Raw genomic sequence first — 13,248 nt, 5'->3', positions numbered from 1 at the left:
CTTCCCGTAAGCATCACCACTCCTTTTCTGGCTATAGAGGTGTTCTCTGGGGTGTCACATTTGAGGACATCTAGATAGGCACCTGCAATCCAACCCTTGCAGACCCCAGATTGTGAGCAAAGACGCGCCCAAAAAGGGCCTGGGACTTGCTCAGGTGGCAGGTTGCCAAAGGAGGCTTGGGACACAGAGAGTAGAGTGAGAGGGCTTTCCCTCCTGGATGTTTTGCGGTTGGACAGAAAGGTGGTGAGCCCCGAGGAAGGCACAACTCAGCCCGGAAGCTCTGCGACAGAACTGGTAAAGGGGGGCTGTTACCTCCGCCTCCGCACCCTGGGTCTCTGCAGCAGTTCTGGCTTGTGTCAGTGCGGTGGTCCTCATCCAGCTCCCCATCTCTGTCCCGGGCCTAACCCCGCCCCCGGGCGCTCATTGGCCTGCACCCCACCCCCCGCCTGCGAGGTCCGCCGGGGAGGCGGTGGTCTGTCGCCTCCCTCGGCCCCGGGCCTGGCTGCGCAGCAGAGGCGGCGCCTCTCCCGCAGGACATAGCGGGCCAAGCAGCTCGGGGTGGGCGACAGCAGACGAGGGGCGCCTCGCTCTGATTCCCGGCTGCGACTGGCGGCGGCTCTGGAGCAACGCGGTCCCGGTGTGCAATACGCACACGCCGCGGCGCAGGGACACAGACCCGACTGCCCGCGGCCACACGCACCGAGAGACCAGGCTCGGCGCGCGCTCCGCGGCGCACACGCTCCAGCCGGTGCGGCTCTGGGCGCGGATTCGCGGGTTGCGCGCCCTCCTGCACATTCAGTCCCGGCGCCCAGCAGTCTGGACCGGCCCGGAGACCAGCAGGTAAGGACTACCCCTGGCCTGTCCCTCCGCCCCGCACTCGCCCAGCGCCAGGACTCTTCTCCAGCGGGGCCCTCGGACCCCTCCTTCAGCCTAGAGGTCTCCAGGAGCCGCGTGCTTCGCCGACCCAGAGCGGGCGAGGGCCAGCGCCCGGCACAGAGTCAGAGCCCATCCTCTCCCGCCGCCGCAGGCTGTCTACGCTTCTCTCTGCCCCATCCAAGTGTCGGACTGTGGCTTGGGGCACATCACTCTAGACCACTCAGGGAATATCGGCCTAGCTGCTCCAGCCTTTTCTGGTGCCAGAAAGGGGCACAGATGACACTGCGGCCAGGGAGACCCCAAGAGATCTATCTCTCTGTCTCCAGGGCAGACCAAAGCGCCTACGTGGATTTGGAAGGAAACGCTGGAGGGTCTCTTGGGGACTCGATTCTACAGTCTGCGGGGCGTTTGTGGGGTGGACAAGCTATGTGCTGCGGAGGTAGGATAGGGATCAGTTTAGTTTGTCCCTCAATGGAGATAACCTTTGCCATTGTTTTAAAAAGCAGAGTCCTACGTTTCCTTCCCCCGCTGCCCAGAGAGATTGAGTAAGAGATGCTTGGGGTTTGGTGGTCTAACAAGGAAACGCCCTGCAGGGCCTGTGGGGAAAAATCGCTGTGGTAGTGGGGTTGCTGAAGTGGGCCCACCGGAGACCCCAGACGATTGGTTTAAAGGCCTCGGCTCTGCAGTAGCTAGCTGGCTGCTGGGAGCAGGGCCATATCATCAGCAAGAGCATGGCAGGTTTGGGGGTCGGAGGAACCAGGCATCAGTGCATGGAACTAGATCTCTAGGAGCAAGCACACAGGAAGGGATGGTGATGGCATCTCACTCGCTGCAAAGGAGTGGAGCTTCAGTTCTAGGAGCTCAGAGCCTTCTGGACCATCTTGGCATGAGAATGGGTCTTGCTAATTCCCCAGTCCATTTCAGCGGTGGTGTGGCTACTTTTCTTTACTTCAGGCTACGTGTCCCATGATTCCCTCATGCCCCAAAGAAAGAGAAACAGGCATTTGTTTGGATTTTTTTTCCTGTGGCAGCGCAGGTGCATTCCTGTGAGGGTGTGTAAGAATTTAGAGCCCATAGCGAGGATGTGGAAGGCAGCCTGCCCTGAGACTGCAGTTGGACTGAGGCAGAGCATTCTGAAGGTCAAGGTGGAGGCTGTATGGTGGCTGTGGGTTTGAGAAAAGGCTTAGGTACTGTGAATGAGCCTTCGGGAGCCCAGGGATAGCAGGTAGCTCTAGGTTTGTGCAGAAGGCCTTGAGATGCATCTGCTGTGATGGGCAGGTAAGTCTGGAGGAGCCTCCATTCCCAAGTGCAGGCCTAGGACTCCTGCTCCTCACTGACCTTGGAAAGAACAGGCAAAGGTCCCAGTCTGGACACAAGCCAAAATCTGAACACACAAATTAAAGACAGGACATGCTGGAGCCGGCCTTGAGCCAGGTCTTCTGACCAATCCATCAACAAGTGTGTGTGGTGTGACTGGCAGTCAGATGTGGTCCCTCCTACTTTCTGCCGTCGGCAGTGGTTCATGGGTGGTGGGGCATCTGTGCTGAGATCCCCAAGGATCTGTCTGTTTCTGTGTAGTGAGGGACATGTCTGTGGTGAGCCTGGAGGAGGACCTTTTCCTGCACTCCCAAGACTGAGCCAGGCTAAAGCTGGCTTTCACATCCTGTTTTGTGCGTGTTTCGGGCTTGAGGGGGGCTGACTGGGGAGGCACTTTGGAGCTCTTGTTTCCTCACGTGGTTACCCCTCTGTCATGCTCTTACTTTCGGACACTCCTTCCTTCCATTTGTTTTCAATGGTGACATGTACTCAGTGGATGTTTACCGAGCAGTAGACAGGTGAGAGTCTAGAAAGGACAGTAGCTAAGGCCATGTGGTTTTCTCACCAAAGAGCTGGTCTAGCAGGGATGCCTTTCATTCATTACTCAGGATGCATTGACTAAACGGCAGGACCCAGGGTGCCCAATGCAGTGCCAGAGAGGTTTGTTTAGGATCAGGAGCACCATGCTCACCTGAGAGCCATTCACCTTGGAGCTGACCCTGGTGACTGAAGGTCCTGAGGATATGTGTGAGCAGAGCTGTGATGCCCCATGTAGGAGAGGTGGATGCTTTTTACCCCCAGAAGGCTTAGGGGCCTCAGAAGCTTCTGGCCACTTCTGAATAGAAGGAACTGGGCTTCTACGCCTGAACGGATTGGACCTCATGGTCCGGCTGCCTGGCAACATGGAGGCAGGAAAACCCTTAGCTGTGATGTGTTTGTACTGAGCTCTGGATGCCGTCAGAAGCACACAATGATAACCACCCCCACGCTGACACACAGAGGAGTGACACACAGCTGGGGAGGCATGTAAGCTTCCCATGACACCTGCCTTGGCTCTGGGATGAAAGAGAGGAAGGCAGCCACAGAGAGACATTCTCACGCAAGATCTGGGAACACTTGGTCACAAGCTAACCTTAATGAATGTCCAGGTGTGGTGTGTGTATGTGTGTATGTGTGTGTGTGTGTGTGTGTGTGTGTGTGTGTGTGTACACTGTTTTGTAAACCCCCCCCCCAACTGTGAATTTAGCTAATATGTTAGACTCGGTAGGCCTTGCACTTGACTGGAACGACTTTGTCCTGCACAGAGGACATATGAACAGAAACTACACCTGACTATGTTTTAGCAAACATTGCAGACACCCACTATTTTAACTTCATGCGATCTGTTTTTCAGGCAACTCAATTCTTTCAATTCACTCTCCATTTAAAAATCTACTCTTTAGAAACTGTACTGGTCTTTCTGGCTGTTCAAAAATTAGGAACAAAGTGAGTCTGGCCAGCCAGAAGGATTGGCTACCTCCTGGAATGGAAAGTTAGAGGTGGGAGGGTCCAAAAGGTTAAAGAAAGGATTTCTGGCCTGGGAGCTCAAGATTCCTCAGTATTAGTTGTTCTCCTTGGTCTTCCAGAGGCATCTGTTTGTCAGTCCTGGGGGAAGTCTCCACTGTGCTCTGGGGACACCCCCAGCCCTGCAGTATAACCAGAGACAGCACACTCCAAATACGTGTGATGTTGCCTTAGTATGCTAATTAGTTCTTGAGCCCCCTCTCCTGTTCTTCTTATGAGGGAGAAGATAACCCAGAATCTCACCTTGGATCTCACAGTAAACTTGGCAAGACCTCAACAGCCTAGGCAGGAGAGAGGAGCTCCTTGTTCAGAGCTGGGGCCAGAGGGTAGAATAAGTAGTATACTGGTGGGCTTCCCGGAGGTGGTGTTCCAAGGCCGGAGTGGCCTCTCTCCTCCCAGCTGTCCTCGGATTCTGAGTTAGTACCTGGCTTTCTCCACCTTCCCCCTGGCAGATGGGCATGTGGTGTACTGGCGGAGAGTACTGGCAGCCACGACGCGGCTTGGAATCTCCTCCCTGGGAACCTATGGCTCTGGTAGCAAGCTCACCCTCACCCCTCTGCTTCTCTCTTGCCCTGCTGTCCTCTTGAGACCTTTCTTTCCTGCCTCATCTTCCAGGGATACTTTGCTGTCATATTGCCCCAGAACCTCAGAATTCTGCCCACTTCCCATCATCCTTGTCTTTATCCCACATGGCTCTGCTCACCGGCCATGAAAATCTCTTCCCTTGGTGGGGGTGTAGCAATATCTTTTCACTCAGTGCTACCCCCTTTCCTGGCACAGTCCTTTAGTGTCCCCTCCTCACCTCCCGAGTTTTGCTCTAAAGGTGGCTCTGGTGCAGGGCATGTCTGGAACCCAGGGCTGTGTGGGGGAGAGGAGGGATAGAATTATGCTGTGCTCAGTCCTCTATAGGTGCTCCACAGGGCAAAGGGATTCAGGGTAAGGAAGGATGCAGAGAGATACCAGACTGGAGCAGCTGAGGGAGGAGTTGTAAGCAGCCTGCAGTAGAAACCACGTCCCCGCTGAGAGTGTCAGATGGCCTCTGCTGGGTTTGGTGCAGTAAGGGTGCCGAAGGGTCTGCAGATCCCCCCTTCTTCTGACGAGGAAAGTCTCGAGGCCTGTGAGTCACCAGTTCTTCAGTGCTGACCGGTGATGCAGCCCTGGCTGTCAGTTCCTGCTCAGCTCGGCCTCAGGACTGTGAAGTCCAGGGAGGGCAGACTTTCTCTAGGTGGAGAAGTAGGCATGTTCTGGGGTCTCCTACACTTCCTGCAGCCCAGTCCACATCCCATCCCTGCTAGGCCCATCTCTAGGCTCTATTCCACGTAACCTTGGGAAACACCTTCCTACTCTGGTCATAGTTTTACCATGATGAGGTGGCTTTTCCAGTTGATCTGAGGCGGGACTGAAATATTCTGTTCACAGCTGCTCTTCCTGAGACCGGGCAGGTTCAGGTAAGCCTGCATCTGCACAGGCCTATGGCAGCCAGTAGCAGAAGATCTGCACACCTTGATGGAGTGAGAAGTCACATGGGGGCTCAACAGGCTCCCTTATGAGTGACAGGGCAGCAGAAATCAAGGGGGCATATATGGTTTGGAGCCACTTTTTTCTTCTCTGGGATGCTTTCTGTGTGACCTTGGAGAAGTTGCATAGACTTTCTGTGCCTCTGTCGCCTCTCCTATAGAATGAGGAGACTTCCAGGAGCTCCTTCATAAGTGTCAGTCAAGTTACAGGACTTGATGGGTATTCAACTTGGAGGAGTGCCCAGCACATTCTGAGTACTTAGTAAGTATTGGCCATGAGGAGATAAAGTGTAGCTGACTGGCTGTTCCCAGTGAATGTGATACAGGGTGGAGGTGACAAGCACAGTGGCAGAAGAATCATGAATGCAGAGAGGGAGACACCTCACAGATGCTGGGCTGTGGCACATCCTCGAAGCGCTGCCCGTGGATCAGGCCTGCCTGTCATTCCCACTTTGGAGACAAGTAGAGGCTGAGCAGGAAGCTTAAGTATCTCGCCTGGGGTCAAGACTAAAACCTCCAGGGGAAACTTCCCACTTCAGTTCCACTAAGAGCTTGGAGGCAGAGCTTCCTTGTCCTCTGAGCCATCTGCCTGGCTCAGTTTGAACCCCAGGGAGAGAGTGGAAACATGCAGTGTAGGCAAATGAAAGGGGCTAATGCCCCTCGTTAGGGTGGGGCGATTGACAGATATGCGGTGGCCAGACATTCCTTGACAGGGACACCTGCATCTCTAAGGAGTTTTGAGGCAGAGGTAGCCTGGGTAGAGAGGAGCATCAGGTTGGTGTGTCACATCTTGGAAGGCCACCCACAGAACATCGTGCCTGTGCCCCACAGAACACTGTGGAAAACAAGCACCAGATGCTACTGGGAAAGAGTGGGGACAGGAGAGAAGCACCCAGAAGAGCAGAGAGTAGTGCTCTGTGACGTCTCCAGGGACAGGACGAGAAGCCTGATACCACTGTGGTAGAGACCAGGTGGGGCAGCAATGGTATCCAGGACTCTGGCTCTTGCTCAGTGCTTGCCCCACCTGAGATACTCATTTGCTTGTATTCATGGCTCCTGTGTCAGCGCCATGTCTACCTCCCTGGGTTATGATCTGTCTAGGAGCTCCACACAGAACTGAGGGTCCCTGTACATATCTGGGGAGGCAGGGGTGATGTGTCTGAGCTGGTATCCTCACAGGAACATTTGTGGTATGTGGTTCTGGGTCTCCATGAAGGGACATGTGAGAAGAAGGAAGGGAAGTTGGCATCACAGATGATCATATTGGAGCTTTCAACTGGAAGACCTGGAGATAAAAGTGCTTTAGTGTTTGTGCACATGACATGTTTTTGATGCTCCTTTGTTTTGGGGAGAGAAGGGGGTGTCTCCCCCATTCTAGCCATGTTCCCTCCACCAGAGGGAGCCTTAAAGCTGCAGCTCTTTGTCCCTGTGTACATCCCAGGGTTCTCACAAAGGTCTGCAGACCCACTATAATCTACATGGTGTCAGCTGGAGGGCCAGCCTGGCAGGTGGCCCCAGGCTGCACTAGGCTGAGGGGGTCTGAGATGCAGAGGAAGAAGAAGGCGTGTTTGGGGACAGCCTGGTTCTGAAGGGCTTCCCTGGGGGGGGGCACAGCTCTGTTTTGGAGTCTTCTGCTTGAGATTACTCAAGAGTAACCCCTGAGCTCTCAGGATATCCCATTCTTACTGGTTTTTCTGTCCTGATTAGCTGGGGAAGATGGCCTCTCTCACTGAGGCCTGCTGAGGTCACCAAAACTAGGTATTCTCCCATCCTAACCAAGCCTGAGGTCATTTCTGCGGACAGGGCCTGGGATCTCAGACTGGTATAGGAGATGGTATACGTTCAAGGAACCACCAGTGTTACAACCAAAGTGCTTGCAACCACCAGGAGTGTATGGGGTCTTGGGGGAGACGTAGGCACTCGAGCCTGTGTGCCTGACCCCTTTTCATTCCCAGGCTTCTCCCAGTCCACCCAGCCGTACCTGCCCCCCTTTCCCGGTACTTATCAGCGATCCAATATCTCCTTACCATCTCTGAGTGAGTGAGCTGGACACTGGAGAGAAGCAGTCTTCTCTCCTTTCTTCCTGCCACTGGTTTTCTTCCTTATTTTGGATATCTGTTCCTGATTGAGCCCAAAAAGGTTGAAAGTGGTGTTAAGACCAAGCACTTAGGGCACAGAGGCATGGGTGACAAAAGCTGGACCCACACGGTACATGGGGTACAGGCGACAAGCTTGTTTCAACTCCTCATGGCCTCTATAGTGAAACGTGTGTGTGAGTGTGTGTGTGTGTGTGTGTGTGTGAGTGTGTGTGTGTGTGTGTGAGTGTGTGTGTGTGTGTGTGTGTGTGTGTGTGTGTGTGTGTTAGCTGTGCTCTGATAGGGCTACTTAACAATCCTTCCCACAGAAATGGAGTAATAACCACCATCGCTCTGAAGGGACGACAGCGATCTGCTTAGCAGGGGCAGCGTGTGGCTGCTGCAGAGAGTGGCCTCATATATGTCGCTCTCGTCCAAGGGCAAACCTTTCCCAGTGCAGAGCTCCTGAGTGGCCAGGCATTTGTGTCAATAGTCAATTCTAGAAACAGAGCAGGCTCAGGCTGAGTGTGAGTTTGGCTTCCCCAGTTTCCAATTATTTGTAGCTTCTCTGGTCCCTTCTGGGGCCCTGGTCCTCACTCAACTGTCCTTGAGGTCCAGCGGCACTGTGATGTGACCATGCCCTTCAGAAGCCAAAGTGAAGTGAGACAGGGTGGACCAGAATGTACTTGTCCTAACTATGCACTGAGAGCAAAGAGGCACTTTCAGAGTGAACAGATGGCGGAGGAGCTTGCTTCTCCATACTAGAGCTGCGTGGAGTTAGCTAGGTCACACAGGCTAGAGAGGTGTCTTGCTGTCACGGTCTGCTCAGGGATGCTGGCTTCTATCCCGTTGTCATTCTCCACCCCCCGGAACATTATTCAGTCTGCCATGGAAGATGTGGGCCCTGTATTTAGAAGGAGCTGAGAACATGTGTGCCCTGCACAAGAGGCTCACGCTTATGCCTGGGAACCGGGGAGCCTGGTAAATGTCACTGCTAGGTGGGCATGCATATGCCAGCCAAAACGCCGTTTCTGTGTGGAAGCAGAGAATGTGGAGACGTGGAGACAGCTGGTCTCTGCAGAGGAAGAAGCTGTTCTGGAGTGCTCCAGTAGCCTGGTGTCTGAGCTGGCGTGTACCCACATTCGGTGCCCCACCGTGGGCACAGTGCAGATGGTGCTCAACGCGTGTGAGTGGGATGGAAGTGTGAGGGAGTTCAGGCCCCGAGGGTTACCCGGGGCGGGAAGCCTGGACTGGGGACCTGCCGCAGGTGACATGGTGTGCTGTCTTTCCTTCCCATCAGCGAGTGGACAGTGGCAGGCGGCGACTGAATCTCCAAGTCTGGAAACAATAGCCAGAGATAGTGGCTGGGAAGCACCATGGCCAGAGTCCTGCAGCGCTCCCTGACTGCTCTCCTTCTGCTGCCTGTGGTAAGGGCCCAGAATCTTCCTCTGCAACTGTATTGAGCCTCCACCTGGAGACCCAGTGACTTCTGTGTACTCTCAGCCAAGCTGTCCCAAGGCTGGCATTTCTGCCAACAGCCCTCCCCTGTCCCTGGAAACTCTCCACACACACCCCACCCCACCCCATGCTTCTGTGGTGTGAATTAGATAAACGACTTTCCTCCAGACTGGTGCTGATTGGGCTGAGACTTGTTACAGAATTTTCAAGTCTATTAAGATGGTGACATGTGCTGTGACACTTAGAGTATCTGGCTACTGTGACACAGTATCTGGCTAGCTCAGGGTCCCTGGTTAGGGCCACAGAATGGTCTTCTGGTCCCCATGTTGTGAGGCCCTCTGACACCTAAACTCAGGATCCTGTCCTCTGTTCATAGCTCTTTTGAGCAAGGGTGAAGATCAGGAGAGAAAAGAAGAAGGTTCCATTTGGTTCTATTTTGGGCCAGGACGAGGCTCTCCTCAGAGCCTGAGCTATCCATCCTACTCCTGATTTGTAACTCCTTGCATGTCACTAGTACATGCACATCTCGCTCTCGGTGAGCAGGTGGGATTGGATCTGTCTTGGAACATGGCCCGTGACAGCTCAGGTTCCTTGCCAAGAGAATCATTTTTGACCTAGGGTTTGATGGAAATGAACTTAGACATCTATCATGATAGCAGGGCGTGGCTGTGAAGTCCCTGGAGCTGCTGTGGGACCTGAGCTGAGCCTTGTGCTTCTCTTTCCTCCTGCGAAATAGAGTGGAGAGGAGACCCCTGAATCCTACCATTTCCCTTTTGTCTGCAGTAGTTGGGCGTTTGCTCCCATAGTTCTCAGTTTACCAGCCCTCACCTCCCCATAAAGTGCAGCAGGAGCTAGATGTCAGATTCAAATCCTGTTACACTGCTTACCAAGTCACGTGACTTGGAGCAAGTTAAATAACATCTAGACTTGGTTACATGTTTATGAGAGTAAAGAATGTAAACAAAAATAGTTCCTCCTCCCCCATGTTTATGAGCCTCCAGCATGCATGCACACACATGCCCTGCCACTAGAGGGCAGCACATGCAACTGTTAGTCACTATAGCGTGAAGACTGAGGCTTGGGGGCCTGCGGGACTCCCACATTGAGTTGGGGTCTGGGGATAGCCCTCATGGTATCTGTAACATAGCAGATGTTGGTCTGACACCCTCCTGCCACATCCGTCCCTAACACTCCTCTTCTGAGTTGAAGCACAGGGGCTGTCAGTGGGCTCCTTGCCCTCATCGTCTGTTCCCCATATCCTACAGGCTATTGCTATGCACTCTGACTGCATCTTCAAGAAGGAGCAAGCCATGTGCCTGGAGAGGATCCAGAGGGCCAACGACCTGATGGGCCTAAACGAGTCTTCCCCGGGTGAGTGGGCAGCAGGCAGTCTTGGTGTCAGCACACACAAGCTAGCCTTGCAAGAATGGTGGAAGGGTGTGAAAGTCTGTAGCTGAGACCACAGTGCTCCATATCTGCCATTCTCGGTGACATTTGGTGGCTCTCCTTGTACCAGTCTGAGCTGGGATTTGCGGGTGGCTTAGAGTAGCTACTGTTGCTCCTGGGTCTGGTCTGGATAGCAGCTGTCAACGAGCTTGTGCAAAGGCCACCTGGGACTAGCTACCCCAGGAATGCAGCTATCATGGTGGCTGGGCTCTAGACTATCTGGCCAGCTGGAGGAAAGGCTGTGGGGTCACTTCCTACTTGCTGGGTCCAGCAGAAGTCAGGGTGGAAAGCCACAGTCAACCCCAGGTTCTTCCCTAATGTGGGGCTTTTATGGGGGCTGCTGTATCAGATGCTGGATGTGTGGTCAAAGACATCTTTTGTCTGTTCTAAATGATTCCAAGGGTTTCAAAAAGTGCCTCCTAACAAGTTCACATCCTGATGGAGAGGCACAGCTCCTGGTAAGACCCAGGAGTCTTCTTCCAACTTCTCCCAAGGAGCAGGGGAGGTTAGGTGGGCATCTTGGAGACGCTATGCTTCTTCCTGCTCTGGCCTGCAGAACAGGCTGAATCTACTTAGTGGTGGGGCTCCACTACAGTCTTAACGGTGAACCTTTCCCTCTGGACTCGCCTTCTGAGAACCATCTGCCTGAAGACTTTATTAATCCGTAGCCCAGTTAAACAGAATTCCTGCTGGGCCAGCTTCATCCCAGCTGCTCCTTCACAGAGATCGGCCAGGGGAAGGTGCTCCCACCATGTTTTGCTGCCAGAGTAGAAAGTGAACTTTAGCCCATATCAACCAGGGAGACTAAGGAACGGGGGCAGACAGGTACACCGAGAAGAACTGTGTGAAGAATCTACGACCGAAGTGACTTGTTTGTGTGAGTGGGAAAGTAGGTCTGAAGGCAATAGCTATCCAGTGCCTGTCTACCATGTGGGCAGACCCCACGCAGCCTGCCTCCTTACTTAGAGTCATTGGTCCCAAATGGTGTCTCTCAGAGGGGGAGGTGAGAGAGATGAGGGCTCACTGTGTGAGGCTGTGTACAGTTTAACTACACTTCCCAGTTCAACACTGGGCCAACAGAGCTGACAAGGCAGTTTTGCCCACAGGGTGTTCTCGTCTGAAGGCTAAAGCTAAAGAAGACGGGTATGAAGTATAGCCCTAATGAAAGGATAGGCGGGTGGTGGTGGGAGAGCTCCTCTGGTAGCTTCAGAGAAGAGGTGAGGACTGGGAGGAGCAGGTAGGGATTGAATAGCCTGGGATACCCAGAGGACCTTTGAGGAGAACATCCACAAACCACAGTTCAGACTAAACCAGACTCTTGACGTGACATTCAACAGCTCCCCAGAGGTTTTGGTGAGAAGCTAGAGCTATGAAAACCAATCCAAGGGAGGGGTGGGTGTTGGACCTCAGGTGAGCACGGAGCAGCAGGAGAACACTGAAGGCTCAGGGCCTTTGTAACCACTCCTACTTCACAGATGAAGGGACGGGGGCAAGGAGAGCCTGCACTTTGCTTAAGGCGAGTGGAGCGTGAATTGGGGCAGTTAGTCGCTGGAACGTGCCACTCCAGGACAGCACACTGTGAGCCTTGGGATGACTTCCACATCACCTTCTGAAGACATGTGATGCCTTACCTAGCAGCTGTAGTCTGCGGGAAGCTGCAGGGGCTTGAGGACTTCAGGGTCACTGCATCTGAGGGGCTCCCTCATGGTGTGGAAAGCTTTGGGCTTCTCACCCTCTGCTACGTCAGAGGTAGATGCCATTTGGAACTGACCAGAAAGGCTTTCTGAAAAAGAAGGGAGAGCTGAGAACCAGCTCTGGCTTCAGAGAGCTGAGGAGAGGAGAGAGGATGAGAGAAGAAGCCTAGGTAGGGGTGGTGTAACTAATACAGGCGTGAACTGTGGGCTAGCGCTTACAGAGCAGGCCCTAGCAGAGCAGATGTGTGTCTTCAGTGTTCATGCATCTACACAGGTTGTCAGCCTAAGTGAGCAGTGGTGTTTCCTTCCACCTGAACATGAGGTTGCCCATGCAGAGAGCCCCTTTCTTGCTTCCTTGCCCATCAAGAAGCCTACGCCAGGGTGATACAGCCTGTGTATACTTTGGGATAGGTCCAGAGGTACCAGCTCCCCCAGTCCCCTCCAGTGCTGCAGTTGGAGAGCACAAAGTCTTTCTGCTAACAGATTTCTTTTTTGTTGACACATAAGCAGGAGGGAAGTTTGTGGAGGAGAAGGAGGACTTAACTTTGTGTTCAAGAGGGGCCTGCACTGCTCAGAGCAGAGCCTTATCAAGGCCAAAGGTGTTTGCCTAAGTGCTGCAGTCGTGGTAGGTCCTACTAAGGAAGGGCAAGGGCAGAGGAATGGAGCCCCCTGGGGAAGGCCGTGCTGAGTGTAGCATTTGTCATGTCCGTGTCTGAAAGTCCTGTGGTGTGATCTGCAAAAACAGGCATCTGGACAGGCAGACGCTGGGCCCCTTGCCAGGGTTCAGGGTCTAGGACAGCTAAACTCTGTTGTCAGCCCCCAAGGGAGGGCCTCCATGTCTTCTGAGCCTCAAATGAGCCTCATGCCTGCCTCTAGGGGTGTTTCCACCTGGATCTTCAAATTAAGCAGTCTTGTGTCCCTAAAGCAGGGATCATCTTACTGTACTGTGCTGTGCTCTTGAAGTCCCTAGGAACACTTTAAGGTGTCAGTGAACGGCCCTTCATCACACACAGCCAAGGTCAGCAGCATCTGGACTCAGAGCTAGCCTCTGGCTGATTGTAAAGTGTATTCAAGTTTAATCACCCTAGTGAAGCACCCCTACTCCTGGGCCCATGTGATGTCAGGTATGAGAGAAAAGGGGCATGGAGCAGGTAAACCGAGCTAAGATCTCATTGTACTTGGATGTGACGCAGGATTAAGAGCTATGCTGTGTTGTTAACCTTGGTTGGTGAGAGTAGGGACTCAGTCAACTGTGTTCTCCTCCTGCCACTCCAACTCTGTTGTCCCTGAAGCAGTTACCAG

The 13,248-nt window shown here is 53.6% G+C and overlaps 1 protein-coding gene across 4 annotated transcripts in view; it reads left to right on the top strand.

The window, feature by feature from the left end:
• Positions 1-345: 345 nt before the first annotated feature.
• Adcyap1r1 (ADCYAP receptor type I) overlaps positions 346-13,248 on the top strand; it is a 73,185-nt gene continuing 60,282 nt past the window's right edge. For 2 of the 4 annotated variants that reach the window (XM_032906444.1, XM_032906442.1), the window contains exons 1-3: positions 348-840; positions 8,649-8,775; positions 10,072-10,177. In XM_032906444.1, the coding sequence (XP_032762335.1) occupies positions 8,725-8,775; positions 10,072-10,177 (157 nt within the window). In that variant the 5' untranslated portion in view covers positions 348-840; positions 8,649-8,724. Of the gene's footprint in view, positions 841-8,648; positions 8,776-10,071; positions 10,178-13,248 lie in introns of all 4 variants that reach the window. The other 2 variants (XM_032906445.1, XM_032906443.1) reach the window with 2 other exon arrangements.

The sequence above is a fragment of the Rattus rattus genome, chromosome 6, assembly GCF_011064425.1.
Source record: "Rattus rattus isolate New Zealand chromosome 6, Rrattus_CSIRO_v1, whole genome shotgun sequence".
Classification (NCBI taxonomy): Eukaryota; Metazoa; Chordata; class Mammalia; order Rodentia; family Muridae; genus Rattus; species Rattus rattus.
This window is presented reverse-complemented; position numbering and strand designations above follow the sequence as displayed.